General features: G+C 42.2%; 1 protein-coding gene across 1 annotated transcript in view; it reads right to left on the bottom strand.

The window, feature by feature from the left end:
- Positions 1 to 2,661: 2,661 nt before the first annotated feature.
- Positions 2,662 to 27,081, bottom strand: part of vps37d (VPS37D subunit of ESCRT-I) — a 28,688-nt gene continuing 4,268 nt past the window's right edge. Inside the window, exons 2-4 of the mRNA XM_062485963.1 lie at positions 24,557 to 24,728; positions 6,094 to 6,176; positions 2,662 to 3,701 (exon numbers count right to left, since the gene is read on the bottom strand). Of these exons, the coding sequence (XP_062341947.1) occupies positions 3,144 to 3,701; positions 6,094 to 6,176; positions 24,557 to 24,728 (813 nt within the window). The 3' untranslated portion in view covers positions 2,662 to 3,143. The remainder of the gene's footprint in view (positions 3,702 to 6,093; positions 6,177 to 24,556; positions 24,729 to 27,081) is intronic.

Consider the following 27,081-nt stretch of genomic DNA (forward strand, 5'->3'; position numbering starts at 1 on the left):
ATAGAGGCTGAGTGGGTAGGAAAGGTGGGTTCAGGGAACTGACGGCTAACGTCAGCAACTTTTTTCTCAAAGAAGGAGGAGAAGTCGTCTGCCCTCAAGGTGGAGGGGGGGGGGGGGAGTTAAGAAGGGTGGAGAAGGTGGAGAAAAGTTTGTGAGGGTTTGAGGCAGAGTTAATTTTGTTCAGGAAGTAGTGGGTTTTAGCATCAGTTATGCGGGCAGAGAAGGATTTGAGGAGGGAGTTATACTTATCGAGGTCCAGACCGTCTTTGGACTTGCGCCATCTCCTCTCAGCTGCCCGAAGGATGGACCGTTCTTCACGGATAACATCCGTGAGCCACGGGCAGGAGGGAGAGGATCATGCAGGCCTGGTTGACAGGGGACAAAGAGAGTCGAGTGATGCAGTTAGTGTGGATAACAGGGTGTTGGTGGCAGTGTCAGTGGGGTGGGACGTGGAATCATCAATGGGAGGGAGGGAGGATGTTACAATGGAGGAGAAATGGGAGGGGGATAGGGAGCGGAGGTTGCAGCAGAAAGTTACGAGGGGAGGGGAGGTAGGAGGAGTTGGAGGGAGAGAGACAGAGAATTGAATGAAGGAGTGTTCAGAAATGTGTAGTGGGGTTACAGAGGTTAAGTCAGTGATACAGTTACGTGTCAGGATGAGGTCGAGCTGTTTTCCTGCCTTGTGGGTCGCCGGTGTGTTCAGCAGCTTCAGGTCGAAGGAAGCCAGAAGAGACTTGAAGTCGACGGCCTGAGTTCCTTCGAGGTGGATGTTGAAGTCCCCAAGGAATACCAGCGGTGTTCCATGATCCGGGAGGATGCTGAGGAGCATGTCCAGCTCCTCCACAAAGTCGGCTAGCGGCCCTGGTGGGCGATAGAGGACAACTAAAAATGCTTTGATAGGATCAGTTAGCATCATATAATGGTGTTCAAATGATTTGGCAGTAACAGAAAGTGGGGTGGATGTGTATTTAATATGTGGGGAAAGAAGCAAACCTGTCCCACCACCTCGCCCGGTTGAGCGGGCTGAGTGAGAGAACGAGTGGTTGACGGAGAGAGCAGCTGGAGCTGCAGTGTTCTCTGGGCGGATCCATGTCTCTGTCAGCGCAAGGGCGTGAAGAGAAGCATGGGATGCAAACGCCGGGATGAAGTCTGCCTTGTTCACAGCAGACTGGCAGTTCCAGAGCCCTATAGAAAGAGAGAGGGCAGGTGGAGAAGATCTGGATAGGTAGTTAATATAGAAGTGGACCGTATATACTTTGTGACATATCTACGTCTACGAGTGGTGTAATGAACGGGAATGCTGAAGAAACACATGCTAGCTATGAATATGTTCTAGGTAGAATAGAATACAAATAGGGTGATACTTATCAGAAGAGGTGATCCGGCCTCGTCGGCGGACTCCCGCAGGTAGACTCCCTGTCTTTGTTCGACCAAGTCTTCGTGCACCGAGGCTGCCAGACGAGGCTGCCTCTGCAGTGCTAGCCACCTTAAATATGCTAAAGGCGCAGCTGACAATGGCCTTAATTATGTAAACAAAGCCAGGGTCTCACGCGGCAGAGAGTACCCTGAAACTCGACCTATAGCTAGCTACCATAAACCAATCTAGCTCTTGTACCCTACAGCCATGCCCGTGAGACTAAGTCTAGCTAACACAAATAATGAAACAAAGTCAGATTAACCCACTAGTAAGATGACAGTCACGATTTTCACTCAGCAGAAACACAGATGCACTTACATTAAAAACTAATGCAAAATAGAAGTGTCTGGCTACTGATCTCAGACTTTTGGACCCGACTGTATATATGTATGCATGTATGTATGTACTTATGTATGTAGTGCTGATTGGTTGGATGAATGGATGGATGGATAGACATTTAGAAGGGATGATTTCCCTACTGCTGATATTCATTTCTCTTTCCTTTGACTTTGACTTAAAGGTAATAATGGACTGCTGTGTCACTTATAATAGTGAAAAAAAGAGTCTCTGCATCACTTAGACAAGAAGGTCTAAATAAGGTCAATGTTAATTTAAGGAGTCCTCAGCTCCTACTCTTACTATATGCCTTGGCAGAGCTCACTAACACATCTGTCATTGTAGAAAACTGATTAGAGCTGGGGGTGGGATACGGAATACATACTACTGTAGTGTGTGACCTCAGAACAGCCAGTCACATGGTCTCAGATATGCCCAGGCAGGGGTCTCCTCTCGGAGGGCACAGGATCTGAGCTATCAAGTTAACACACTCACCTTAGATTCAGCTGTGCTACAGGGTCATCCACAGTCCATCATGTCCTCAGATCAACCGTCTGAATCGGACACTTCCAAGGCGTTTTGTTTGACTGGGAGGACATATTTGTCACATGCAGGATTCCAGTGCCCGTTGATGACATGGTGTTATTTTTGCCTTAGTTCCCAAGTTGTTCTTACATTCATGAAACTATTAATATACATAAATAAATGTTATGTAATGCAAAAGAGACATGTATTGCACAGCACTGTACTGACTTGACCTACAAAACTAGTATGAGTACAATTATAATTAGCTTGTACACCATTTCCTTTCAGCGTAGTGCTATATCTGCATTGGAAATGGCTTCAAGGCTATATAAATACCACTGACTGAATACAACATTGAAATAAGGAACGAACAAGGATAGGTACATAGTAAAACACCTTGATTTGGACTTTATTGATCATCAGCAAAAACGACACCAAGCCATTTCAAAAAGCCTTCCAGTTCTCAGACATATGAATGGACAAGGAGGTCCTTTATGACAAGCTGATGAGACTAGCCCATCTGGGACAGTTCCCCACCACGGCTGTGCTTCACAACCCTGCATCTCCCTGACAGCGTGACATTCAAATAAAAATAAAACCGTCAACAACAAAAACCCACTGTCTATTTGTTCATTCGATCACTCAATCAATATCTCTCGTGGCTACACTTACACACGTTTAATGGCTTCCCATGTTCTCCCATTTTTTTTAGGTATGTTTACATTTGTGTGTCATGGTTGGTGGACGTATGTTTCAGATCAATTCCACAAAAGGCTGTGAGAGCCTGCCGTTTGCGTGCATGAGTCTGGCACCCATTGTTTGGTTCCATGTCTGAGGTGACCACTGGGTCCAACCTTTGGCCTAGTTATCGATAAGGGGGCTCTGGGTGGTGGGGGTTGGGCCTGTAGAGCTGCTGTAACCGCACTGGCCTCCCATTGACTGGCCAGCCACCAGGAATCTGTCCAATGACCCTGAGGCCCACGGGCTGGCCGTGCCCAGACAGCGAGGCACTGGAGCTCAGGATATGTGGCTGGCCCGGCTGAGGGTCCAGCGGAGGTAGACTGCCGTGGTGGGTGGGGACAGAGGGAGAAGTGGCGGTGGAGGGGGGAGGCAGGGGGAAGTGGGGCAGCAGGATCGCTGGGGTGAGGCCGTAGCGGAGCTGGAAGACCCGGGGTGGGCCCTTGGCCACAAAGCCATTGGGACGATGAGGCTCCTGTTCCATTTTCACCTCCCTCTCTCTCTCCTCTCTTTCCTCCTGCTCCTCCGCTGTCTTGGCTTTGTTCGTCTGCCGCTTGGCCCGGCTGAGCTCTTGGATTTTCTCTGCTTGCGCCCGGCGGATGTGGTAGGACTTCCTGGAGCTTTGGAAGGAGTCCATGAACTCCTCCAAGGGCATGTTCCCCTCCATGAATTTCTCTAGGATGTCCTGTGAAATGGACAAATGAACAGGTATGAGGAGACAAGAAGTCAAACAAAAGGATTCTCAACCCCCAGAAATACTTCAGTTCCTCCCATGTAGAACGGGAATTTCATATGGCTTGCAATAATTTTCAATTAACTTTTTTTAAACAGATAGATTAGTCAGTTTATATTATTGGCAAAATATTTATTTCACCTTGTCTTGATACAGTACAACACTTAACAAACCTTAAAAGAATAACTGTAATTTGTGTGCCCCAAGTACTAGGCTGCAGACGGTCATCTCTGTCTGGTCCAGTATGTGGCCAGTGAATTATTTATGACAGTCTCGTCTGCTGTGCCCACCTCCCCAAAACACGCAAAGCTCTCCTTGGCCATAGCCCAGGGGAACAACTCTATTAGCAAGCGTACACTAGCTCCATGCACAAAAGGAGGTCTGGGGCACTTCCTCTATTGTTAGAGTTCCTCTCTCAGAAAATGTACTGGCATTTCTGATGTACAGGACAGTGAGGAGCAACATTAAATTTAATGGGGAGAAAGCGGGGAGGACATGCAGGAAATGGCCCGGGCTGGATTCAAATCCAAGCCTCTGCAGTAAGGCCTTAGCCTGCATGGTACGCTCATTTTTCTGATGAGCCCCCTCTGAAGGCCCCTTCCTTTTGTCTCTTGCATATCTGAGCAGCAGTGTTTGGGCCCCACAGCATATTTATAATTGCCCTCGACAGTCACCAGGTGTTAAGACCCTGACAACATCAAGTCTTTGTGGTATCGCCTGGAGCCTAGGGGGCTGCAAGCAACAAAGAGGAACGGAAATAAATAAACGTGAGTCAATCCACAAAAACTCAAAGGCGTAGAATCTCTGGAAAGTATAAAAAGCTTCCTTGTCGTAAATTCCATCCGGTAAGGAATATTGATGGTGTGAATCCATCTCATAAACAAATGGGCGAAGGTGTTGTCTACTTTCAGGGTAGCAGTGTCTTTCCGTGCTCTCTCCAAGAGCCATCGCTCAGAGCAGGGCTGTCATGATGGGGGTCACCTAATCAATCGGCGGACGGCCGCGTTAACGACTTTGAGTCATAGAGCCATCAAAGTCATCGATTGAAGCCCTGCGAGGTGGTTGGGCAATGTTTATTTACAGCTTCTGGCAGGAAGGCCTTGCATGGATAAATCAAACCCTCTCTGGGCAGTTAGCGGGGGGTAAGTCTGTGCAAGTAAGCCATCCTCATTTCCTCATGTTAGACCAAAGGAATGTGCTGAAGCAAAGACCTTCAGTCACTTTTGAGGTTGGTGAAATCAAAGTTAACCACTTACAAATAGCATCTCCATGATTGTTAAGAGTTCAATGTAATATTTGAAGCCCAAGAAAGTGGGCAGACTAAATGTGAAGACAGTAACATGGTGTTCTCCAAGATGGAGAACCAGAAGCGAGGTAAGGATTTATGAAATTCATAATTAAAAATTTAATTTAAACAAAATCTGTTGTAGTGCAGCTTATAGCAAGTTACTTGTACAACATGGCAAGCCACACGCATATTAAAGCAACTTAAAATAAAAGCTAGAAATATATGAAAATGTATGTAAGTTACATTCTCCTTAAACAACATGTATTTAAACTTGAAATTTAGAGGACCATCGCTGTAAACATTGTAGTGTCTGTCCATGCTTTGGCACACACGTACAAGACACATTTTACACATGGGGGGGGGGGGGGACTTAATGGTTCATAGTAAAAGACAGCTTATCTGCCTGTGTGGGATGCAGAGCGTTATTAATTAAATATGTGGCCGATGAGGACGTATAGCCAGATATTGGGGGTTGGTGAAGGCCGGGGAGAGAGACAACCGATAGCTGCTGCCACATGACTTCAGCTTCATTGTGTTTCCGCTCTCCCTGGAATGCACAGGCTGCAGATTGATTTGAACATGGACTATGCTATTGCTCAGCCTGGCAGAGGGAAAAGGTGAAAAAAGCATAGGGTAATGTTCCCTGTATGGATTTTCCTAAACTGCATGATGGATAATGTCTGTCTTTAACTTAAATGTATATTGTAAATAGATTGTTAAGATAACATCTACCGTATATCACATTAACAATAATTAAATCATTGCAACGTCATTGCAATGTTCTTTCCTCTTCAAATCGTATATTTATTTTTCAAAAAGCAACCAGTGTGAGCCAAATCCTAAGGGTTGGAATGCTATTGATATTCATGGGCTGTTCCTAGAACATGCAGTAATGTGTGAATTATTGGTAGAGAGCAATGCAGTGAAGTGTCCTTTCTGTTAAGTAGAGCGTGGGATATTCTGGGAAGCCATAGAACTGCTGATAACCACTGTCATTCCTTTGCTGTGTTAAGGGTAAGACCCAAACAATAAGAGCTTTTTATTTTATTTTTTTACCTCAGACTGTTCCTCAGCACGTGCCACCTCCTCTTGGAGAAGGTTCTGCACCATTTGCAGACTGTGCTTCTGTCTGTGGGCCTCTGCAAGGACAAAGAAACATAAAGGATTCCCAGAGAATGGCAGTGACAAACTGAAGAGTTTAAAAAAGATTTATAAAAAGAGTGACTTATGACTAGCTCATAACTCAGGGAGAACTCGGGTCACCACTGGCGGGCCGGAGGAGAATAAATCATCTTAAACACACAAAGACGGGGTGAGTTATGAAGGTGTTGGGGAACTGGTGAAATTGCAAGAACCGTTGCCTGCGAGCAAACACTTCAGCGGTTTGCTTAGCTGAGGAGAAACCTTGAACATTTCTGTCTTTCCCAGTCAACCCAGGAGAGGTTTACACTCACAGCTTGTCTCTGCTCCCATAGACTAATGTTTGCAGTGTCATCGCTAGGCCCTGGGGAAGGGGAAAAAGGCAATCATATACTATTAGCTCAACTCAGCTGACAGAAAAGGGGGCCTTGTCCCTTGAAGTGTAGCTTTTACCGTTACCATGGCAACACAGCGTGTCACATTGTTTACATTTGTTTATGACCACGGGCGGCGAGTAGCAAATGTTGGCCAGTGTAACCAGAGCAAAAAAAGGTCAGGACGACACTATCTTTCTCCGCCAGGGGAAGATGTCTCCTTGTAGTGTGACAAGAGCCCAAATCTAAGATTTGTAAGGGCATATTTGAACACCTGAACAGATGCATAATGGCAGTTTTTACCACAGATGCAGTCAAATTTGTCTATACAAGATTGCTTTAATGGCCCTACAGCAGACCTATGCGAATGCATTTAACATGCTAATGATTTATTCAGCACACTGCCAGTGGATAAGATAAAAAGGCTGGAGCGCAGAGCAGACGAATGGTTCCCAGGTGCCCAATCTCCAGTCTGTACTTCCACGCTTTCCATCGCCTCATCATAAATAATCCAAGTCAATGTTAGGGGCTTTGAGGTTCTGCCGACCACCATTTAAACATGGAGCTCAAATACGTGCCAAACGAGCTTGAAGGAAAGTGGCGAGGCATGCCACATGCATGACCACAAGCTGTTGGGGAATGGAATGAGAGGTGGCATATATCTAAACAAACATTTCAGTAGCTCCATGTGACCTACATTTGTATATGGGGGACTGGGAGAAATCTTTCATCCGGCCTAGAGGCTAGCAGGTTAGCACTGTAGCCCAGCGTGTCCTCCTGTGAGAGAAAGCTGTTAGCTAGAGCCAGGAACCAGGATTTCTAGAACAAACCCGCTCTCTGCTTCCTCCATCACCCGGCAGTGGATCAACTCTGCGTCTTGTTGCTCAGGTGAAGAAGATCCATTGAGGGTCACTAAGCTGCCACTGTTATCTGCGGACAACAGGTTGTGACATAATCACTTTGTAACTTTGTGAGTTTGGACAACCAACCTTTCAGCTATCAGCTGAATGTGCTGATAGCCGATTGTGCCACAGAGACTTAAAACACAGAATGAGGTGTTGTGTGTTTTGACCCCTATCCCCTCTCCTCTGAAGACTGACTCACATGCTAAATGTGTTCCCATGAATATGAATGAAATGTTGTTATGCTTTTGTTTGTGTACTATATGAGTAATATATTTAAGTAGTCAGGTGGCTGAGCGGTTAGGGAATCAGGCTAGCAATCTGAAGGTTGCCAGTTCGATTCCCGGTCGTGCCAAATGACGTTGTGTCCTTGGGCAAGGCACTTCACCCTACTTGCCTTGGGGGAATGTCCCTGTACTTACTGTAAGTTGCTCTGGATAAGAGCGTCTGCTAAATGACTAAAATGTAAATGTAAAATTTACTAGAATAATGTCTTGTTTTTGCCTCTGACTTGAGTTGAGTTGGTTGAAGTAAATTACACATTGCTGTTGAAATCTCATATGGTTGTAACCTGGGGGAGGTTTCGCTTTAGGAAAATAACATTTATTTGAACAGCATAGACGCTTTTCCAACAAAGTAATTAAAAACTGGTTTAGCTGTTCCAGTTCCAACACAAATCCAGGAAAAGACCTAAACTGGAATTGAATTTCAAATAAATTCCCAGTGAAAAAGATGGTGATAAACTTAATTGTGTTTTTGTGCATTTTTTTGCATCAACACCTTCATAATAATCGAATTGTATCCCATCTGGCATTTAGGCCAAATTACGGAATTACGCCTGATTTCACAATTGCAATGCTGGTGTCAATATCATCAGTGGCAATCAAATATAGCATAGCAGCAAGACACTCACTCTAGGCCTCACATGGGGGAACTGTATTAGAGGGAGATGATGTCAAGTCAAGAGTACTACTTAGCTCTCGAGCTTACTGACGCGTTATTACTATGCAATATGCATATAGGTCATAGTTTCACAGGTGGGGCCTTGCAGGGCATGAAAGTACTCTACCCCTGACTCTCAGCCACTGGGTCATCCAGTAAATGAACACATTGAAGGACCTTGGCATAGGCTGTTCCTCCGGACCCCAACATGTCTCTCTGACTAATTAGGTCAGGATGGGAAAGATAAAGAATCACGCAAGCTTTGAGACCACTTCATACAGCATAACGAGAGCCCCCTCTCCCTTTGTGTTATACACACACTCGCAAAACACACACACATCCTGTCATAAGTGTTTTTCTCTTTCTTGTCTGTTGAGACAAACACTGCTGACTCTCTCAACTGTGATGAAAATGAGCCTGATTGTCTTTGTACACAGACACACAGCAACGTTTCCTGAGCGTGTCACTCTGTCTTCTTTGTTCCTTTACAAGCCTTTCTTTTCTTCTGACAGTGTGACAGTGAGCTATGCCCTCCCTTTGGCAATTTTCAACTAGTCATCCAAGCTAACCCTAACCGTCACAAGTGAGAGAAATGCACAGAAAATGTCCACAGTGGTCTACAGTTATTTTTTACCCGCCTAACCAAGGAGACAACATTAGATGGAGTCAGGTGGCTGAGCGGTTAGGGAGTGGGGCTAGTAATCTGAAGGTTGCCAGTTCGATTCCCGGCTGTGCCAAATGACGTTGTGTCCTTGGGCAAGGCACTTCACCCTACTTGCTTCGGGGGGAATGTCCCTGTACTTACTGTAAGTCGCTCTGGATAAGAGCGTCTGCTAAATGACTAAATGTAATGTAAATGTAGATGCTAGAGCGGGGTGCTTTCATTTGAGAGCTAAAGAGAGCTGCATCTGCAGCAACTACAACTTCAGCCTCACCACAAACTGACAACTGTGGCGACATTACCATCTCGCTCCGTCTTCATCAACTTAGTAGCAGAAACTGTTTCTCCACACCAGCAATAAATAATACAGAATTCTGGAGACAAACCCAACAAGATAAATTACACCTGCAGGCTAAGCTTGATGTAGAAGATTCAGTCTGTAGATAACTTCCACTTACAGCTTTGGCAAATACTACTACGTACTGCTGTATAAGCTATTTTGGGCTACTTAAAGACTTTTTAAGACTTTTTCATATTTACTGTTTTGGAAAACCAATCAATGTGAGACATGAAGAGAAAATAAATTGTGGTGACGAGGCACAGGGAAATAATATTACAAATTATATAAAATTATAAAAAATACAATGAAGCTCCTCATTTTGTAATATTAGTGAAACATCGCAGCCATGTCCAAACTCTAAAGGACCTTTGTTGAGTTGATGAAGAAATAGACTTGTGCTCCACATGTGTACATCAATTGTACATGTATGGAATGTTCAGGATTTCTAAAATAATGACGTATCATTTGCTCTGTATAAGTGAACATTGTCTTTTGTCTGGTTTGCAGTTGTGGGTTGGATTCTCAGGGGGATCAAAAGCCTTGCTAAGGGCCCCTTCCCCACCCAATGTGGTTAAATCTGCTGTAAGGGGAGTTTAATAGCTTTAATCCAACTGTGATAACTAACCCCCACCAACACAAATACTAGAATGAAACTGAGACTTAGTTACTGCCAATCCTAACAGTCCGCTCCCACACCCACACACTAAGAGACTGACTTCTTCTCAGTCCTCATGGGTGTGTGAGCGGCCATTAGAAAAAACATGCTGGTCAGAGCCAGGGAAGTGGACTTTCTTTCATCCTGGAGCTTCTTTTCATGTACAATGGCCTTGGGTCACCGCCCCCACCCCCCTTTTTGGGAATGGTCCCAGATGGGATTCTCAAGCCATGCTGAAAGACCTCTAGCTGTGAGTGGGAAGAGTCCACATTGGAGACTAAGGACTGTGTGTGTGTGTGTGTGTGCGTGTGTGTGGGGGGGGGGGTAGTGGAACACTGGTCTCTAGCAGTCCTATTTGTGAGTACATTCACTGTGGGCTGGAGAATCGACCACAGGTTTCTCCTTGTGTTCTTTATGAATTCTCAAAGGAGGGAGATGACGTCAGAGGGATCAGCGGTCATCGGAGGAAAATAAAGCATATTTTCTGCCAACTCACTGTCAAACGTTATAATATGAGATTGAGGTTATAGCTAAAGCTTGGGCAAATGAAAATAACTTACAGAAGCGAAGAAAAGTGCCTTGATATCACCTATGGGAACTTATTTGAAGTGAGGGGTAGAAAATCTCTGCATATCTCAAAATATGGAAGGCATTACTGCCAATGAGACCTAGCTATTGTGGAAACATTTTTAGGAACAGAGCCTGACACCAGTAGTTTTGAAGATGAGTAAACATCAACACAGTCCACGGCTGAAATTCCATCTTGGATCCACTGCAACCTTGACCACATTCCACACTCAATATTTCCCATGAAGACGCATTACGCAATGGATCCATTCTCTGTCTTCAGCTAAAATACACTCTGACTTCAAGAAATCTACTTTTTTACCTTTTTTCCCCCTCCTTGGGTCAAATGAAAATCAGATGTTTTGTGGAGGAAGGAAGGACTCCCACCCATCCTGCTTCATTGCTGCAGCTGGAGAGTTGGTACAGAACATGTGTCTAGTGCATGTGTGTGTGTCTTTGTTAACAGGAAGGTGAACATTCCACCCTCCTTCCATCATTGGACAGCTGCTAGAGCTATTCAACAGTTTATAAACCGGTCTCTGAAACAAGCGGCATGTTCACCCATGTCAGTTCAAACCAGGAGTTGTTGAGACTCCCTCATCCTCACATATTACAAATAAGTAAATTCAAACTCTTCAGCATGTGTCAGGATGACAAAATCAGTGGAGAAGCAGATTTCACCATCACAATTCAAGGCATTTAAATAATTTGCCTGTCAGGCTGAGGATTTAGAGAGAGAGGTTTATAAGACTTCCTCTCCAAAATGACTATAGCTCAGATAAAGTGCTCAAGTGGACTCTCGCACAGACCCTCTGGTGCAGTTTTATAGTCCCCGTCAACAACATGACTCTGCTAAGCAAAGACAAGGCCCCTTTCCGTAGCCTCTAAATCCCCTGACAACTGGTCTCACTTCCTGCTGGCACTTGATGCGCTCAATGTGTTTCCCATGACCATTAGCTAGTTGGGTTTGCACACAGTTGGAGGCTCAAACTCATCCTGAAAAGGGTGGGCCTGCCTCATCAACTTTCTGAAGCCACTCTGTACAATCATCTGAAACTTGCCCTTGTCTTGGAACTACCAGCTAGCAGGAGAACAAGAAGACAAAGGGCTTTTGAGCAACCTTTGCGGCACCAGTTAGACTGTACAACACTGGGAAGATGTAGGGAGGAGGAGAGGGGGATTAAGAGTAACAAATAATTCATTTCTCCTTGTCTGGTTTGACTGGAGGAACATTGACGGAGGTTGTATGGGAATGGGGGCCAGGGACTGCACGTGACACGGGGGATCCGCCAGGTGCAAACTCCTTCCTATGCTTGTCCTCATCTACTGCATAAATTGATGCACCTGAGAGACTAAAAACTAATCTTGACTTTGTATCCCCCCCCCCCTGTTCCCAAATCTACATAATCTAAATCATTCATTCGCAGCGCTCATCTGGCCCTGGGTGTTAAAAACCTCAGAAGAGAGTTCAAATGGAGATTACTGTTTAAGAGAAGAAAGAGGGAGGGGGAGGCTTTGAATTCTGATATTTCTTCTTAGTACAAACTTTCTGTTGGGGCCTCATGGTCTCGTCGCAAATGCGAGGAGCGACAGTGTGGGCCACCACAGACCATCCCCATACACTTACTTTAACCCTGGAGGTTAGGCTTTCTCTAAGGTTCTGTGGTTTAAGGGTTGGAGTTACCTTTGGCTTGTGTCTGCTTTGGCCTTGATGTCGGCACGGGATGCTAGCAGAATGAGCAGCATCTACAAAGAATAAACTTGTTTGTGTGTGTTTCAAAAATATGTTCTTCTCCCTCGATACGCTCAACATGACCCTGTCAGGCTTCACTCAGACGGATAAAAACAACTGTGAGAAAACAGCCAGCTTTGTACACTGCCAAAAATGAATCAGGCAGAAACATAATTATATTTAGCATTTTTGCTAACTGAAATAACAATTCAAAATATAGCTGCAAGCAGCGATGCGGGTTCCTCCGCAAAATGGCAAAATATTATAAACATGTACACTGTAGAAGATCAAGACTTGGACAACAAGAGAGCAAAACTACTTCATGTTTGGCCAACAACAATAGGCTGAACGGGGATTTGAACTCATGAGCATAAGGTTACAAGTCAGTCTCTCTAGCCTCTCTGCTACACACCAACTGCTGAGATTTTATGGTTAGTAAGGGCTGAGTATTAACTTTGTATAGGATATTGAAACTCTTCTTGAGTTGATCTCTTTCCAGACTCTCAGTCAATGCACAACTAACAATAGTTATGTGGGCAACTGGGCTAGGGCAGAGCTCATATTCAGCTTCTTGCGAGAATAGCCTGTGACAGTACAGCAGCCGACTCTCTGGTCCCAGTAAATTACACAACATGCACAATCAGGGTGACCAACAACATTATATTAACTACCCAACAATAACATTACAAACATCTAACCGAACGAACACAACAACTGAAATCCCTCGCACTTCAATGATCTTTTGACATATCAAGGTGAAATTGCGCATGGTTCTTCAGAACGATGTCAACCTGTTTAACTAAACAGATATTCAAATTTAAGACAGGCTCAAACACTGTGGCTGGATTCAAACCTATGACCTTATACTTTGCAGGTCACCGTCCCAGCCCATTGAGCTATTCTCAGTGTTGAATATTGTCATGTTCAGTTACTGTCTGAAAAAGTAAGCTGTTTTCTCCTGTGGTAAGCGTTGTTAGATTCAGCCAAGGTTGAAACAGCTCTAATTCAATCATATTTTGACATACCAAGGTGAAATTGTTTATGGTACTTCAGAGTGATGTCATCTTGAACCCTATTAGGTTTGAAAAACCATCATTCAAAATGACATTTGATTTAGTGACACAAACATATTGAGGCAATGTGGACATTTACTTAAGTACACCCCTTTCAGCCATTTTGTATTTGATTCAACTGTCTTAAGTAACGTTTTTAGATACATCCATGATGCATATCTGTTCAAAATTTCAAGTCAATTGGAGCTTTGGTTCAAGAGAAGAGGAATTTTGAAGGTTTTCCCAAATTATCACTGTACAGGAAAATCCATCATGGCGGACCTTATGGGTCCTTGAGGCTTTTTTGTTCCCCATGGGAAATGAGTCATGTACACCAAGTTTCAGACGAATTGGAGCAATCTGGTGTAAATGCCATTACTTTGAAAATCGGACTTTAGGGCGTGGCCTGTGGCGCCCCCTACAGTCGAAGGTGTCCCATATTTGGTGTGGGGGTACCCACTCGGATGTAGTATCAATGTGCCAAATTAGAAAATTTATGACTAGGGACTTTTGAGATATTGAGGCACAAGGAGAAGTAAAATAATAATAATAAGAATACCAATAATAACAATAGGTTCCCTCCTACCGGAGGAACCCTAATAAATATAGCTGCAAGCAGCAATGCGGGTTCCTCTGCAAAATGGCAAAATATTATAAACATGTACACTGTAGAAGATTGAGAGTTGGACAACAAGGGAGCAAAACGACTTCATGTTTGGCCAACAACAGGCTGAATGGGGATTTGAACTCATGAGCATAAGGTTACAAAGCAGTCTTTCTATCCTCTCTGCTACACACCAACTGTTGAGATTGTATGAATAGAAAGGGCAGAGTATTAGCTTTGGTCAGCTTTGGGACAAAGGTTAAGAAACGGTTGACATTTCAAGTTGAAATTGCATGAAATTGTGCATGGTATTTCAGAATGATGTCATCCTGTTTAACCAAACAGATAATCAAAATGATGACAGGCCAAAAGATAATGGCTGGATTCCAACCAACTACCTTATACTTTACAGGTCACCATGCCAGCCCATTGAGCTATTCTCAGTGTTGAATATTGTCATGTTCAGTTACTGTATAAAAAAGTAAGGTGTTTCTCCTGTGGTAAGCGTTGTTAGATTCAGCCAACGTTGAAACAGCTTTAATTCAATCATATTTTGACATACCAAGGTGAAATTGTTTGTGGTACTTCAGAAAGATGTCTTCCTGTTGAACTAAACAGATAATCAAAATTATGACAGGCCAAAAGACTATGGCTGGATTCCAACCTAAGACCTTATATACTTTACAGGTCACCATCCCAGCCCATTGAGCTATTCTCAGTGTTGAATATTGTCATGTTCAGTTACTGTATAAAAAAGTAAGCTGTTTCTCCTGTGGTAAGCATTGTTAGATTCAGCCTAAGTTGAAACTGCTTGTACATTTCCTATAAAAACGGGACAACGGGATGACTGGGTTGCTGCTGTAAAGAATAACTTTCTCATCGTTTTTTTAAACAGGTTGTTTGGAGTGCCATAACTTGTCATGGAAGGGAATTTTAAATCATGCCTAGCATCAGTGGGAATGTGTCCTGGCTTAGGTTACTGAAATGAATTTGTGCAACAGGCAAGGGATCCACCTGAACAATCAATTTACTTCATTAGAGATAACCATTAGAGTCATCTCTACCATGCGTAGACTACAAGTAGCTAGCTACTGTGGTGAACCTGGCTTGTTTTGCAGTGGTTTACACAGTCTCGCTAAACAGATGATCAGAGTGTTGTGATGGGCTCAAATAAACACGCATTGCTATGTTTTCACAACCGGAGGATTGATCGGAAGACTAGAAACCGTTTTGTCAGAATCAAAAATTTAAAACTATGCCTCCGACTGGCTTTGAACCTACAACCCTTTGCTTACCAGCACAAAATCTCAGCCAATTGAGCCATTCCCAGACATGGATTACACAAAACTGGATAATAAACAAAGCTGTTTCTCCAATGGCGAGCATTGTCAAATATGGTCGAAGTTCAAACAGCTGTAATTCAGTCATATGGCGCCCCCTATGGTCTGATGTGGCCCATATTTGGTGTGGGGGTACCCACTTGGATGTAGTATCAATGTGCCAAATTAGAAAATTTATGACAAGGGACTTTTTGAGATATTGAGGCGCAAGGAGAAGAAAAATAATAATACCAACAATTACAATAGGGTTCCTCCTGATGGAGGAATCCTAAATATATCTGCAGGCAGCTATGGTGGGTTCCTCATCAACATTGCAAACCATTTCAAAATAGACTCAACACAGACATGTATTTCCATAGCTCTTGTGGTCCCAAACTAGCATAACTGCATGTGTGGCCTACACATACATACCAAATTTTAAGTCAATTTGAGTCATGGTTCATAAGAAGATATTTGTAAGTTTTTCAAAATATTCACCGTACATGGCGGACTGTATGGGTCACCACTGTATGGTTTCCAATGATAAATAAGCATGTATAGCAAATTTTAGACATTTTGAACTGATGTGGTGGAAATGCCAACACTTAGAAAATTGACAATTGGGGCGTGGCCTGTAGCGCTACCTATGGGCAATAGTGGGCCATTTGTGGTATGGTAGTTACTCATGGCCTATACTATCAATGTTTCAGGCTTTTTAGAACTTTTTACCATTGCATACAAAATCGGAAATGCAATTACACCAAGGTCCACAAGGGCCTATGCTAAAAACCAAGGAGTGTGGGTGGGGGCTATGGAGGATTATAGGGGCCAAAACTAAATAAATAAATACATAAATAATTAAATAATCGAATGGTTAAATACTTGAATAAATAAATAATTGGGTGTGCTTTGCCTTCGGCGAGGGCACAACCTTTGTTCTCTCTCATATATATTATTATCATTATTTATTTTCCCACCCCTAAGGATTAGTCAATATTAGGACTACATAGACAACGTAGGTGTCAAAAGGTTCGTCTTGGTAGCAATTGAGTTGCTTGTATTTTTATTTACGTTCCGTTGCACGGTTTTAGTTTTTGTTGCGAAAAGTGAAGCTAACGGTGGCTAACTTGCTAGCCACAGTCACTGACGTTACTAACGTCACTAACGACACGTCACGAAAACGTGTGATTACCTGTAGCAGAACATTCATTTAGCAGCTCCTTAACTTCTGGGAGAGAGCTAGGCTAACTATAGGCCAGCTTTACTGCAAGACAGCTGCAGAAACGCCACAAGCGGTCAGGGTGATAACTATTTATCCATTTTACTTTGTGATATGAAACACAATCGTGAAGTGTAATGTACAATATAAACTGATATTATTAAGGAAGTACATCTACTTTAGGAAACAGTAGCCTACTATTTCACTGAAGCATTAGCATCCTGACATGAGCCTCTGTTGCCCGGGCAACACATACTACAGCAGTCTATGATGCATTTGTTTTCAATCGTTAAAATAAACATTCCTCACAAATACATTTTCGTTGTAGGATTTATTATGACATTAGATTACAAGTAAACGATTTGTTGGTGAAATTATCATTACCTGTGGTTTCAAACCAGTGTAGCTCACTGCAACGCTGTAGCCTACGCGAGACACTACAAAAACATCTACACAGCTGTTTAGAAGAAAGTCAAACGGCGACAGAACATGATCGGCACTCCCCTTACTTAAATCAAAAGTCTATCTAACTACTAACCTGAACTTCATTGCCACAGCCTAAACTTTGTCAATCTGTTCATGAAAATAATTAATTTCAGCCTAAACCGTACAACGGAACGTTAAATCCAATTCAACCAACGCAATCGCTACCAAGACGAACACAGCAGTAGTCTAGTACTGTACCGTAGTAGTACAATACTACTGGGGCAGCTTCTCCACACAGTGCTATATCGCATTTTGCGTTGTTACTGACAATGATCGCTACCAGTGAGCTTTTTATGAATGAGCGATTTTCCACTAAATAAATGTCAAGCTTATTTACGTTTTGGGGAGCATATTTTCAGTTAGCAGATGGTACTGTTTGAATCGCGATTCCATCTTCTACTGCCAGTAACATCGTAGAATAATCTTCAAAGGGGGTTCTTTATTAATGAATGAATGCAATGAGTAGGCTTAATGCCTGAAAATATCACGAGAAGGGAAAAACTTAAAAGGATGTTTAAGTCATAGAGATTAGGTACATTTTTACACCGGTCTGCCAAATTTATTTGGTTTTGATTCAACTATGAGGCTGCCTCTTGCAAAGGAAATGAGAAGACATCTATTTCATTTTACACTTCACTGGTATTTTGAGTTGTAAATGAGCAGCAAAAAAATAATAAGTATGCATTTTTATATAAAATATACAGAAATATCAGTTGTAAAAATGTCACTAAAAAACGGACCCCTGTGCAACCGACGCAAGCAAGCACACCCTACAATTTCCCCAGAAATTGTACCCTCTCTAGTTATATAATACAAAGCTTAAATAAATGACTAATTATATAATTTAATGCCTAATTGACATACAACATACACAAATTAAATGAGACACTAAATATATAAATGTTGCATGTATTTATATAGATTTACGTTTTCAGGTGTTCACATTTATTTATTTATACTTTCATTTATCCACGGTGTAACTTAAATCAAAATAAATCTGTCATCCCCCCTCAAAAGTCAGGGGGCGGGTTAAAGCCTCTGATTGGTGAATGAACAGTATTAAACACCATGCAGGCTCAACCAGTCGATCAAGCTCTCTTCGATCCAGAGGGATCCCCTAGTCCAGTGGTTCTCAAAGTGGGGGGTTGCGAGACAGCGACGGGGGGTCGCAAGATGATTTCCAGAAATCATTAAAAAACATTTTAAAACAATTAGAAATTGCATATTTTAGCCAAAAGTTTAACAAGTTAAAATTAGTAGTTAAATTAATGCATGCAAATAAAAAGCCATCAGCCTTTTAATTTTCCATTCACTGTAAGTACGGCAAACCATCTGACATCCAACCAGGAGGATGCATTAGTTGAACTGTCAAGCGACCGAACGTTAAAGGCAGCGTTCTCAGTCAAGACACTGGCTGAGTTTTGGATTTCAGTGGAGAGGGAATACCCATGGCTGCGGGAACTAGGGGTGATGAAGGGCTGAGGGCTGACCCCCTGACAGCACGAGAATTTAAAATAATATAACTTGAAAATCCACCACTGCGGCACAGCCCCACAGTAGCGGACTGGCCATCGGGAGCACCGGGAGAAGAATAACAATGGAAAACCAGGCTAAGAAACGTAAGGGTGGGGCCGAAAAATTAAGACACAAAAAGACATCACCTTCACTAGACAAGGTTTTACCAATTGAAAAACGATTTGGCGCTGCGCTCGCATTAACTATCGAACTCCCGAACTAGCATCACATCAAACTCTGAATGTGCATGCATTAGCAGGTTAGCTGTGGTGGCGAATACGGGGGCCAGTTCTGGTGGGCCGGTCTGGATCAAAGTCCAGGGCCTATTTTTACTCCCACGTATACGTAAACCACCTATGTGGATGCGGGGGTCGCGAGTCACTGGCACCATTATTTTAGGGGTCGTGGGCTGAAAAGTTTGAGAACCCCTGCTCTAGTCTATCGTCTCAGTCAGCAGCCTCAATAGGGGTGTGCGATACTGCAAAATGTGGTATCGATCCGATACCAAGTAACAGGGCCAGGATTGCCAATACCGATACTTTTTAATTAGAAAATCAGTTTATCTACTTTCGTGTCGGGGAAAGCAATGCCTCATAATTTATGAAGTGAATGCATCATCAATATGAAAATTTGAATGAAAATTGAAAATTAAAATTTTAAATATAGCTGCAAGCAGCGATGCGGGTCCCTCCGCAAAATGGCAAAATATTATAAACATGTACACTGTAGAAGATCGAGAGTTGGACAACAAGAGAGCAAAACGACTTAATGTTTGGCCAACAACAATAGGATGAAGGGGATTTGAACTCATGAGCATAAGGTTACAATTCAGTCTCTCTATCCTCTCTGCTACACACCAACTGTTCAGATTTTAGCTTTTTATAGGATATTGAAACTCTTCTTGAGTTGATCTTTCCAGAATGTCAGTCAATGCACAATTAACAATAGTCATGTGGGCAACAGGGTTAGGCAGAGCTCATGTTCAGCTACTTGCGAGAATAGCTTTTGATAGTACAGCAGCCGACTCTGGTCCCATTAAACTACACAACATGCACAATCAGGGTGACCAACAAGATTATATTAACTAACAAACAATAACATTACAAACATCTAACTGATCGAACACAACAACTGAAATCCCTCGCACGGCTGTTGTAACCCAACTATTTTCCACAAGACTTTGTGTTTTTGGACATGCCGCATTGCATGCCGGGTACCCAAGGGCGCTGACGCTGATTAGCTGTGCTCCGACTGCGTGATATGAGTATTAGCTTTGGTCAGCTTTGGGACAAAGGTTAAGTAACGGTTGACATTTCAAGGTGAAATTGCATGAAATTGTGCATGGTATTTCAGAATGATGTCAGTATGTTTAACTAAACAAATAATCAAAATTATGATAGGCCCAAAGGCAGTGGCTGGATTCAAACCTGTGACCTTTCACTTTGCAAGACACTGTTTCAACCCATTGAGCTACCCTCAAGGCAGAGGATATGTGGTCAGTTACTGTATAAAAAAGGAAGCTGTTTCTCCTGCGGTAAGCATTGTTAGATTCAGCCAAAGTTGAAACAGCTCTAATTGAATCATATTTTGACATACCAAGGTGAAATTGTTCATGGTACTTCAGAGTGACTCCATCTTGAACCCTATTAGGTTTGAAAAACCATCAGTCAAAACTATATTTGATTTATTGACACAATTAAATGAGGCAATGTGGACATTTACATAAATACACCTCTTTCAGCCATTTTGTATTTGATTCAACTGTCTTAAGTAAAGTTTTTAAATACATCAATGATACATATATGTACAACATTTCAAGTCAATTTGGACTTTGGTTTAAGAGGAGATCGATTCGAGAAGGTTTTTGCAAAATGTCGCTGTACAGGAAAATCCATCATGGCGGACTTTAGGGGTCTTTGAGGCTTTTTTGTTCCCCATGACAAATAAGGCAAGTATACCAATTTTCAGGTAATTTGGAGTAATGGGGCGCTGGGGAAATCATGTAGACTTTGGGGCTTATAGCGCCACCTATGGGCGTACATGGGCCACTAGGCATAGCAGGGGAGGGGCAAAGTGAGCTTGAGCGAAGTTAGAGGAGTGGTGTTAGCACAACCACTATGATGTAAAGGGAGTTGTGTAGGCTACTGAATGTAGAGAAGAGAAATTGAAACTTAAGTATCGATCTCAACACGCCAGTATCAATCAATACTGATACCAATGTTGATATCGATACTATCGATAGCCTACTTTAGATCGATTCGCCCACCCTGTACCATCTTGCCAAGGATCGTGAACCATTTTCATTGATGTCTGTACACATTTTCATTGATGTCTGTGTCAGTCAGGGCCGATATCATTGCTATAATTTCAGCGAAGCTCTCAATATGATGTAATAAAAATGTGAATTGGCAGTTGCCTCCATCTCTTCAGCTACAGCAGAGCCTGTCTACAGAGAGCCTGTCCACTCCCTATTAAGCCCCATTGTACCGAATTTTGTTGCAGTTCCACCAAAGTTCCACTGGGAGTGATCGCGGTCGAGTGCAAAATGAATGGGAGTCTATGGAGCTAAACGGCTAAATTTGTCTCTTTCATCTGATTGTCGTTGAGAAATCTCAGATTTTATTGTAGTTTTTTCATATTAAACATGGATTATAGGTCGATATATTTCGATTACTTACAGGGTGAGTCGTTGTTGCCCATAACACGCTAGCATTCTGCTAATGAATGCTGATTGGTTAGTGAAGGACTGACCACGACCAGAGATCCCGCTTGATGGCATCCGAAGCGGAACCAGAATGTCAGAGCATTATCAACATTAGCAACAACATTAGCAAACCAAAACTCTTTCTAGCATGTGTATTGACAAGGTGAACCTAACCTGTCAGCTGTGTTGTTGATGCCTCGAGAGAAAAAAGGAAGTGACCAGAGCTTGCCGTAATGCAGTATCTCTGGCCGTACAATGTATATGACGTCGTCGACATTTTAAAAGGCTTTTTAGAACAAAAGGCGACTTTAAAAAAATCTCAAACCCAGCAGTGTGTATTTTTTTGCTTCCCCTTTCGAATTCAGCATTCAAATTACGAGACAAAAAATTATGCCCTGAGAAAAGTGGATTTGGAGGGGTATAGCTCCATAGACCTCCATTCTTTCTGCACTCGCTCGTTAGCCTTATAGCTCATATGGAACTAGAGTGGAACTGCAACCAGTTCAGAAGCCGGAAGTTTCCCGAGAGTGGCAGTTCTCCCCATATTAGACATTCTCTGGTAGCATGTACCTGCAAAGCCGGAGAGCTGCAGTTTCGACATTCTCTGGCTACAGCCAACATTTCGACCACTGCAGCATGGAATATTTCATTCATTAAATCCGTACTAGGTGCTGCCTATGGAGGATTATAGGGGCCAAAACTAACTAAATAAATACATAAATAATTGAATGGTTAAATACATAATATATATATTAACACAAAGCTTAAATAAATGACTAATTATATAATTTAATGCCTAATTGACATACAAAATATATAAATTACAAATTAAATGAGACACTAAATATATAAATGTTACATGTATTTGTGTGTATATATATATAAACATAGAACTTCTCACCCCACAAACCTCCACACGGACACTCCGATCTGCTGAAAAACATCTCCTGAAACCACGAAGGACTAAGCTGCGTACCATGGGAGCTCTGGCTTTCTGCTCCGCCGCTCCCAGTCTGTGGAATGCTCTACCTGATCACCAGAGGACACCACAGACTGTGGATGCTTTTAAACGTGGCCTAAAAACCCACCTTTTTAACAGAGCCTTTTGTTGATTGACAATTTTTTTTTTTCTCTTTTTTTTTTTTCTCTTTTCGACATAGTCATTTAGCAGACACTCTTATCCAGAGCGACTTACAGTAAGTACAGGGACATTCTCCCCGAGGCAAGTAGGGTGAAGTGCCTTGCCCAAGGACACAACGTCATTTGACACGGCTGGGAATCTAACCAACAACCTTCAGTTTACTAGCCCGATTCCCTAACCGCTCAGCCATCTGACTCCCTCTTATTTGGCCTTTCTTGCTTTTAACCTGTAGTACTTTGAGATTTTAGTTAATATAAAGTGCATTATAAATACTATTATTATTATTATTATTACGTTTTCATGTGTTCACATTTATTTATTTATAGTTACATTTATCCACTGTGTATCCACGGTGTTTGCTGCAGCAAAATAAATCTTTTGTCACTCATCACCAAGTCAGGGGGCAGGTTAAAGCCTCTGATTGGTGGTTCAACTTGAATCGACTGCTTTTGACTAATTCAAGATGGCAGTACCTAGTGCGGATTCAATTAATAAAATATTGCATGCTACAGTGGTCTAAATGTTGGCGGTAGCTGAAGAGATGGAGGCAACTGCCAATTCACTTTTTTTACATCATATTGAGAGCTTAGCTGAAATTATAGCAATGATATCGGCCCTGACTGACACAGACATCAATGAAAATGTGTTCACGATCCTCGGCGAGATGGAACAGCATAGGGGTGGGCGAATCAATCTCAAGTAGGCTATCGATAGTATCGATACCAACGTTGGTATCAGTAGCCTATTGATTGATACTGGCGTGATAAGATCGATAAATATTCAAATATTCACAATAAATCTACTTTTTATCTTACATTCAACCTTTTCTCAGATTTGTGTATTATACATTCTCAAGAGTCTTCATATAAACTTGTGATTGAATCAGAGTATCACTTTTTGACCGGCGGATGTGTAAAGCATTATTTTAGCGTTAGTGATAAATTACCAAGTTTGGTGTTGATATCTCAAAGATTTGATGAGATATGACCCAACTTCCTGTTTGGTTGCTTTGCTGCCGGACAAACGGTTTTGAAAATCAAAATTCCATATATAACTTGTTGCGTGAGGGTTGCTCTGACGAAGTGCCAATTCTGGGGAATATTGTAGGAGGAGTAGCAAAAAAGTGTTTCCTTAATCTTTATCGTACGGAAAAATCCAATATGGCGGCCATTATAGGTTCTTGAGGCTTTTTTGTTCCTCGTGACCTGTAAGGCATATATACTAAATTTCAGAATTTTGGGACTTATGGCCTGCAAATGGCATCACTTTGAAAATTGACATATTGGGGCGTGGCCTGTAGCGCCACCTATCGTCTCACGTGGCCCATTTTTGGTATGGTAGTTACTAATGCTCTGCAGTATCAACATGCCAAATTTCTCAACTGTTTAAAGTTCTGGTCTAGGGGCTGCCATTGGCTCCCAGAGGAAAAACATAATAATACCACCAATAACAACAGGGTTCTCCTACCGGAGGAACCCTAATAAGCTGCTCATTTAGTGAGAAGGCAGCTCGATTTGGGGACTGAACCACACGTGGGAGAAACTGGACTCCAATTTCATACACGCTCCAGTAGTTAATCTTGGCTCGCGTTGAAAGGAGGGTGGAACCGCTAGGTGGGAAACTCTTTACTCCAGCTCACCCAGGGGGGACATGATAGCTGTGCTAAACCACCACCACCATCCTTCACACGGAGGGGGATAGAAAGGTGGACCCGGGCCAAGCTTTGATTGCCAACAATGCCAGGAGATCATCCACCCCCAGTCAGCCAGTCATATGGAATAACAATCCACACAGAGGTCACAGGTCAACGCAATCTCATAAATAAACATAGCCTACAACCGGGCGTGTAATTATGGAATTGTGTTTTTTGGTGATGTTGATCCAACGGCGCAAATGCACACATGCCCAGAGGTTGTTTGGCTGTTATTAATAAACCAGTATTTGTAGTTGCTGTGGCGGACATAAAAAAAAAATGCCACAGCAGCTGATAAAATCCTAATTCTCCGATCTGTGATCATGCAGCATGCAGATAATTTATTATAATAATTTCCATAAACTCTCATCCAGACTAATATTCCATCAACTTCCTGTCTGAGATTGAAACCCTGTGTTTGTCACCTTCCTACCCTTCAATCCAATGCTTCTTGAACACATGTGCAAACTCACCCAACCGGCACTGCTTTTCCTGGCAGACAGTGGCCAAATTGGATAGCTCCCCGTACTTCTCAGACAGCTGGAGTTTGCCATTGTTGAGGTAGGGTCGCCGAGTGAGGCTCTCCTCGGCCAAGCTTCGATTGGAGGTCAGCAGGGTGTCTCTGTCCACCAGCAGCTCCTGAAACTGGACACAGAAACATAGAGTCAAAGGGATGCTAGGGATGCGTATTTCAGAGCACAAGGGAAAATAGTGTCTGTAGATGAACTGTGACATTTACTCATATTTGATTAATACAATACAGGTATGGAAGTGAAAGACTGCGAGAGTGAATGTATGAAATAATTAAGTGTGAGCATTTCAGAGCTTGTGATATCAAACTATTTAAAAATATATTTATTAGCATGTTTTATTTACACTGTTCAATAATGTTTGCAATATTGGAGAACTGAATTTCTAAGAGAATGTTTAAAATATAGAAATTGTCTATGTATCCACTTTTCCTACTTGAATCAGGACACTTGCCAAGGACCACAGTCCTTATCGTTAACTTAATTGCAGGAAATGCTCTAACTCACAGTTTCAATTGCATATAGTTGGAACATGTTCTATGGAAACAGTAAAGGAGTAAGTCACTGAGGAAAGTGTTAAACTGAGAGTATGAAAAGACAGGGAAGTTCCACTCTCATAAAGGAAACAATGAATGTGTGAATCTTTGACTGCAGAGGGTGTTACTAAACAAGTCCTGTCAAAACTTTAGCCATTATACTACACACTGAGCACTTTTCAAAGTCCCTTGGCCAAGCTAAATAAAGCTCTCACACCAACACTTGATACATCAGATCAACTCATTCAGTGGCTAACCTGATTTTATGTGAAAGTCAAGATGTGTTTTTCAGTGAAGCAGATCAGTAGAAGTTGGTGCAAAAAGAACTTGCATTCTCCAACTGAGGTGACTTTCCAACTGGCAAACTGCTTTTAAATTCCTGCTCAAGAATCTTGCTCATGTTACCAATGGACTGCATTACTATGCTTGTGGCTTTAACAAAGGCATGGTATGCAGTGATGAAGTGGCATTTGAGAGGTCATATTGTGCTTACTTAATACATCACTTCTTTAACGTTCTTGATATCTCAACTTAGATCAGTTGAACTCATCAATCTCTATAACTCAAGAAATCTGATGATCTGTGCATCAACTAATGGGGACAGTTCTGCAGGATCCAGCTACAATTACACACAACTCTATTTTGCTTACTAGTAATATGATCATATGTGGCCTCATATGGCAATAATATTTGAACAAAGGAAAGATTAAGAGTTGGGATGTGTCAAATGTTGCATCCAGAGGTTTTTGCTCAACTTAAACCTGTCAACAACAACGACAAAAAAGTTGCTTGATTAAGTATGTGGCCTGTCATCAATGCATGCCCCTCTATCTTGTTCCCAAAATGATACAATGGGCTCCTTCAAGACAGATTTGACAGCCACCAGAGAACTTCAGCATTGGAACTTAAGCGGAATTCCATCCAATGTCCTCATGGAAGACATTCCCCATAGCTAACAACAGACAGCTCGGCCTGAGCCAAACACAAAACCAAATAGTCCCACCAAATGTGAGGCGAAAAGTGCTTGTCTGCCATTACTAGAAATCACTATTTACTAGAAATCACTATTTAACATCTGCCCAGAGTAAAACAGTGACTTTTATCTTCTTTCAGTTGTTTTACACATTGTTAACTCTAGTAGACCACCACCACACCAAGAAAAAATAATTGATTCATTTCTTCACAGTATGAGAATGTTTTGGTCTCAAATTCTACTTTGAAAGAAAAACATGATTAAGGTGTCCCTGATAGCAGGATTCCATTAAAAATTATTTTCCTGCAGGAATGTGCAAATTAATGTTCACTAAAGCATCTTTTTACACTCAACAAACTTACATTTACATTTATTCATTTAGCAGACGCTTTTATCCAAAGCGACTTCCAAGAGAGAGCTTTACAAAGTGCATAGGTCACTGATCATAACAACAAGATAGCCACAAAACATTGCGAGTAGCCAAAACATGAAGCACACATTGTGAACAACCAAAGTAAGTGCCAAAGGGAAGAACCATAAAAGCATGTAGTTAAACAAGTTACAATTAAACAACATGAACCGCTATAAGTGCAAGTGTACCTGTGGAAAAAGCAAGCAACAATAATAAAAACAATATATCACAGCGAGTACAAAAATGTAAATCAGTTACCACTAACCACAAGAGCAACAAGTCTCTAAGCAAGAGTCATTGTGATCCTTGAGGAAACTAACATCGGGTCAAGCGAACCATTCCTAAGTACCGTTGTACTCCCGGAACAAGTGCGTCTTGAGCCTTTTCTTGAAACTTAAGTCTGTTGAAATGACTTGACTTTGAAAATAGTCAAATATGTTCTTTAGTAAACTGAAAGTGTTGTGGTTATTTGGGGTGAGGATAATCAGTGTTACATGAGGAAGGATGGACAATTTCTTCATAAAAATAATAAGGAAAAATAACATTT

The sequence above is a fragment of the Osmerus eperlanus genome, chromosome 19 (assembly GCF_963692335.1).
Source record: "Osmerus eperlanus chromosome 19, fOsmEpe2.1, whole genome shotgun sequence".
NCBI classification, from domain to species: domain Eukaryota; kingdom Metazoa; phylum Chordata; class Actinopteri; order Osmeriformes; family Osmeridae; genus Osmerus; species Osmerus eperlanus.